Raw genomic sequence first — 6,000 nt, 5'->3', positions numbered from 1 at the left:
TATCATCCTCATCTTCGCAATTAGCCCAAGGTGGCAGAAGAACGAATTAAAATAAACCAAATCAATCAATTATGGAGATATTTTAAAACGAGTAATCTTGAATTTCAGTCTGCCCATTATTTGTCTTGGTCAGTTTATAAATACTGTCAATGCTTCTTACAACATCGCAAGTATCATTAATGTTTTAGATTTTGCTCAGGCAAGACTCCCAAGTTGTTGTTTTCAAGTCGTCTCTCCTAACGAGGAAAGCTAGTGGCAACCCTGCCACGCGCCCTGATAGTTATGTCAGAGCAAGCGTTTGCTGTGTTGGGTTGCATACGTACAGGATAGATTTTAAGCGCTTATAGCGCAGAAACTAAGCGCTTTCGAGGTAAACTTTATAGGGAAAAGTTACTTGTTTTTATGATATCTACCAGCTCCCAAGCGTTGTTGAAAGAGTTTTGCGACACCCTGTATAATTGCTATTGAATTGCTGTGGAATAAACACAGATTCAACTTCTGCATGCAAGATAATTTTTTTAAAGTTAGTTTGAGGAAAGAGCTTGTAAGATTGGAATTTGGTATTAAATAAACTTTCCAACTTTGGAAACTGAATTCCCGCGTGTAACTTGAATACAGTTTTAATTCCTAGAAATGTGGTAAATATTTGGTTGCACAAGTTTGACTGGTTTGGTTAAAGGTTACAATCTTTTAAAATCATTTTTCGTATTAAAAATTTTACAGCAAGCAAAAAGAGAAAGTGTAGACATACTAATGCAGCAAACGTACTAGCCTAACCTATTCGAAATACCTGGATGCTACGAAGAACACTAACCTTAAATGATCTAACAGTAATTGAAGCCTATGAAAATGGATTTACGATAACACGGAAAATGGGAATATTAATGCAGGCGACTTACTTTAATTAAGAAGTCCAAAGCAAAATGCAGGAGAACACAATAAACCTCATGATCTATCATGAGAATATTGTTAGAAGAAATTCGCATTCTCAAATCCTTATAATTATATCCTCTTTTCGGTAGACAAGCTAGATATGGTAAAAATCAAAAGACAAGTTGTTTTTCAGGATACGGCGTAAGTTTTAGGAATATCAGCGTGTGATTCATTCAACCTTAATAAGGACAATTTACTTGTAATTTTACCTGGACATGCATTGAAATTGTACCATGCTGACATATAAGTTCATATTTATATTGTCCCTTGTACTTGGGATATTTAGAACAGGTTGAGATAAAATCTTGCTCTCCTACTTTTATACAGAGTATAAATTTAAATGAAACAAATAGGTTACAGAAATCACAATGACTGACTGTGCAAGTGTACGAAACGAATCGTTATTCAGATTATTTATAAACTAGTAAATTTTCACTTTAGCGACTTGTCTACAGATTTCCGTTCTACATTTCCAATTACCTTAAAAGCTGGTAACACAAGAACACATTTTTTTTACAGTTCGCTAACTACATCGGAGTCCTCCTCCGTGACCGTGCGGTCTAAGGCACCTTGCTTTGGACGGCGGCTGCGGACGGCATGGGTTCCATCCCGGGTTCAGTCTCAGGGAATTTTCGGCCTGTGCATAGGCCCGGTGGGCAACCCACCATCGTGAGGAAATTGGGGAGCTTCGAATGAGAAAGCGTAATCCGGTCGCGTAGACGTACTACAACGGCTGGGGATACGTCGGGCTGACCCCCCGACTATTCCAATCCTGGTCGAAGATCTCCACGCTTAGAGGTGACGTGGGAAAGCGTGGGAGGGAGACCGGCAGTCGGTAGGTAAGCCAAGGCTCTTCGTGGGCCGTTACGCACAGGATTATTTAACTTTTTTTTTTTTTAAACCGGAACATAGCTTGAAGAAGTAAGTGAATACTACTCTACTGTGGCTAGATAGTAAATTAGATGTTTAAGACTTGACTTTTGAACTTTGAACTACACAATTTCAGATAACTTATGAGCAATAATAGGGGCATATGAATAACAATAAACATTTTTCGTGTTAATTAAAATAATATAAATAATAGTTACAAGTTGGGCATCTGTGTAATTAATATTACCATACACAAATTCTTATATGTATTTCACGCCGGTTGAACATACTTTTTTACTAACGTGTAATTAAATGTTATATTACATATAAACGCATACATTTACTTGTAACTGATCAGGACATAACTATGTTTAATTTGCGATAATAATTAATATTCTTACTGTGAAATAAATACATTTACAGGAACTCTTTTTAGAAAAACTCACTCATGCAAATACATGCATTTCGCCAAAACACACGACTAATCTTTTGGCGTCATCAGGTTGCGGCCCGTATCATATCATTACTTCTGCAAGAGGTCTGGTGTATAAGTGTTAGAAGAAAAAAAAAAGGAGGATATTGAATATTTACACCTCAAGATGGTCTTGCCCGTATACGGAGTATACACGAAGTATACGCATCTCGGAGGCCCCGGCTCAATTCGTACAATTTCCATCCACAGACAATAACCTGCTATCTTCTGTGTTCCCCCACTGACTGGCTGGTTACCGTTTTTACAAATATCGCTACAGGTGTATCTTTTTACGCTATCCTTTTTGAATCACTGTGTATAATTTCAGTAGCTTACTTTTTATCCGTATTTTCCCCAGAATTTTCCCATGACTGTGTTGTAAATTATGCACTTTTTATTTCACTAAATGAAAATGAATTCTTTATCTCACACAAGTACCTAGAATAATGACCCTAAATAATTGCATTCTGAAAATAAACACAGTTTAGAAGTTAATGAATTGAATTGAATTGACTTTATTGCTGAGCGAGATTCAGCTATGGCTGGTCTAATACCTATAGAGAGTGTATCTCTTGGTAAAAATGAAACTTTGAAAATGTAACTAGCTATTTTATAAACCATAGTAAAACAATTAGAATATTTTTGTCCTAAACATGCCTAACGTATGAAAAAGTACAATTGTTTATTAAGGAGCATAATTTCATTTTTTGTTATATTCTTCTAATTGTGCATGATTTAACCTATGTTACATTTACATCCATATATTTTCACATTTTTATAAAATAAATGAAACATTAGGTTTTTAAGATAAGCCATAAAACTAACAAGTATTATTATGCGAAATACATCCTGAGCAAATACGTTGTATAAAGAAATTTATTGGGCTTCACAATAGTGCCGAAACTTAATATCCATGCTAGCACAACAATTCATCTCGTCACCGAAGGTTGCGTCTTCGAGTTCCCTACAGGTTCATCCACTCATCATTGTTTATCGTGAATAGTTAGAAGAGGCAGAAAAGCAAGGTAAAATAAGAATAACAAACCAATTCTGGCACTTGCATTAGAAAAAGATGCAATGCAGACATTGTGAAATTAGACTTCAGGTTAATTTTACCTGCGATATGTGATTTCTCAAGTAATTAGACTCCCACGGTAGCAAGGATATTATGCGGGTAGATTCATTCAGAACTACGTGTGCAGCCTCTGCATCCTGGTAGAAGTTGAATTCCGCTCCTTTAATGTTGCCGACTCCTGTAAATAGTTACAATCTAAAGTTGAAACAGCACGAATAATTAGCCTTCTCCTTTATATTAACTAAGTCAACAAGTAAGGATCTCCTTGAATCTCTCTCGGATAGGTGGGATTAACACCCATTGTGCTTAAATCAGGAAATAGCATTGAATATTTGAGCAAGTGGGTGTTGCCTACTCGATAGCATGGTTGCTAACGGTGCCACCTTATGGGTTGGGGGAGTGGCAATGCAGTGGATCGGATTCCATTATAAACTGTTGGTAAGGCTAAGGTCATATGTATATACTGGAATGGGTTTAACTTTTAGAAGTGCAAGAATGGTAACGTTTAATTTCTTGTTTTAATTAAGTGTGAATTATAATTAACTATAAAATGTTCTACAGAGTATTTACGTTTAATTTTATTGCAATTAGCTTTTCTTTCTTAAGGTTTACAAATTATATATCTAAATATAAATTTTTTTGGTGTAATTTCTTGAAAATCATGCAATTAATTAATTATTATGTATGTATGTATGGTTTATTTTTCCGTTAATAATTTAAGAAAAAGTTAAAATTTTTGAAATTCTAAAGAGGATAGTATTCCATGAACTAAAAAAATGTCAGTTCATGTTTGTGACCCACATACTAAATATATACAGGGTGAAGTAGTCAAACGGGAAGATTTTAAAAATTCACCAAAAATATAGAGAGCAAATATTAGTTAATGAGTTGAAATTACTAGTGCACCTGGAAAATGTTCATTTTTTTGAATATGGTGTCAGTAAGATGGCGTCCTTGGTTTTGCACACATTGTCGGAGTCTCAGAGTAAATCCGCCCATCCGAAATTAATCCACGAACTCTCCATGAAACGCCTCTCCATTCAGAAAAAGTAACAGTGTGGTGTGCATTATTATCTCGTGGAACCATCGGCCGCTACTTTTTTGAAAATTAACACGGTGACGGTAAACGCTGGACGTTATGCTGACATGTTGGTAACCTTTTTCCTGCCTGCCCTCGATGGCTATGACCCAGATGAATCAGATGAAGAAACACTCTTCCAGCAAGATGATGCAACTAGCCATACTGCCAGAGTGTCTATCTATGGATGTGCTTAGACTCTCATTTCCTGGTCGTCTCATCAGCAGATTCGGCGATGTTCCGTGACCTGCCCGTTCACCCGACTTGGCGGCTCCTGACTTTTTCTTTGGGGTTATTCCAAATCCAAAGTATTCAAGGTCAACCCTCCAAGAACCAGGGATGACTTGAAGGAGCAAATTCGGCAAGAGATCCACAACATTCTGTTGGAGATGCTACGCATCGTCATGGGCAAATTTAATCTGAGACTCCGACAATGTGTGCAAAACCAAGGACGCCATCTTACTGACACCATATTCAAAAAATGAACATTTTTCAGGTACACTAGTAATTTCCACTCATGTACAGTACATTCATGTTCAAAAAATAACTAATATTTGCTATCTCTATTTTTTGTGATTTTTTAAAAATCTTCCCGTTTGACTGCCTCACCCTGTACAATAGTTTTCTTTTCAATGTATATAATTCTATATAATCAACCGATTGAGTCTTGAGTGAAGTCTACCTTACCTTCAGTGTTTCCTCCCATGACGTACAAGGCTTTCAGCTTCGACGTAAATTCGGGGTCCATCTTCATAGCTAAAGCTATATTTGTTAACGGTCCTATGCACAACAAAGTGATTTCACCTGGAACAATGAACGTTAACCTATTACAACACGTGCTCACAAAGAAAGTTCATTTACAAGCAGTGGTGACGATATCGGATATCAAGAGGACAACCTCCTCTTAATAATGTTTTGCTCATTAATGCCTCGCTTCAAGTCCAAAAAGCCCTCGAAAAAATAAATTTCGTTCTGTACGTATGAACTCCATGTCACCGTAAAATCATCTACATGAATTCTTATGTAAAAAGAAAGCAGTGGCTCAAATTCTAATCTTCTAGTTTCCAAATCGTTATAGTCATTTTCACGCACGCACACGCACAGTGGCATATTAAAGGGGCTATCAGGCTTTAGCCCCCTCGAAATGTCTGAGAATCAGAAATAATTTTATTATAATTATGTATAACTGCAATAAAATTGTGGAGTGTAAGAACTGGAAACTTGTAGTAATCGACACAGTTGCTATATAAATGATAAAATAATAAGCCCTTCTCCTCAAGTGAATTGTAAATAGATCACGGTTAATGTTTTATATTATGTAACAATCTCTCAAGAGCAGTAGAAATCGCACAAAAAAAATGCTGATGTCACGCAGTGAATGCAACTACTCTATATCTTCTGATTCGGTGATTGAAAACTTCTCTCGTGAGTACTTGTTTTTACATGTCAACAACGATCCTCAAGTGGGCATTACTTCCTAGAAAGAGCACTGATAGCTCTCCTTGGGTCAAAGTAAAACTTATTTTATCCCAGTATCTTTAATATTTCATCACACGCTTCGATAATTGTTAT

At 36.3% G+C, this 6,000-nt stretch overlaps 1 protein-coding gene across 2 annotated transcripts in view; it reads right to left on the bottom strand.

The window, feature by feature from the left end:
* Positions 1–3,131: 3,131 nt before the first annotated feature.
* The window catches only part of LOC145988498 (nucleoside hydrolase-like), a 29,072-nt gene continuing 26,203 nt past the window's right edge, over positions 3,132–6,000 (bottom strand). Inside the window, exons 5-6 of one of the 2 annotated variants that reach the window (XM_083123366.1) lie at positions 5,116–5,232; positions 3,132–3,528 (exon numbers count right to left, since the gene is read on the bottom strand). In XM_083123366.1, coding sequence (XP_082979492.1) covers positions 3,377–3,528; positions 5,116–5,232 — 269 coding nt within the window. In that variant the 3' untranslated portion in view covers positions 3,132–3,376. The remainder of the gene's footprint in view (positions 3,529–5,115; positions 5,233–6,000) is intronic. The other variant, XM_083123375.1, reaches the window with a different exon arrangement.

This window comes from Lepisma saccharinum, chromosome 1 (assembly GCF_977018435.1).
Source record: "Lepisma saccharinum chromosome 1, izLepSacc3.1, whole genome shotgun sequence".
Taxonomy (NCBI): Eukaryota; Metazoa; Arthropoda; class Insecta; order Zygentoma; family Lepismatidae; genus Lepisma; species Lepisma saccharinum.
The sequence above is the reverse complement of the archived record's forward strand: the minus strand, read 5'-3'. Positions and strand labels throughout refer to the sequence as shown.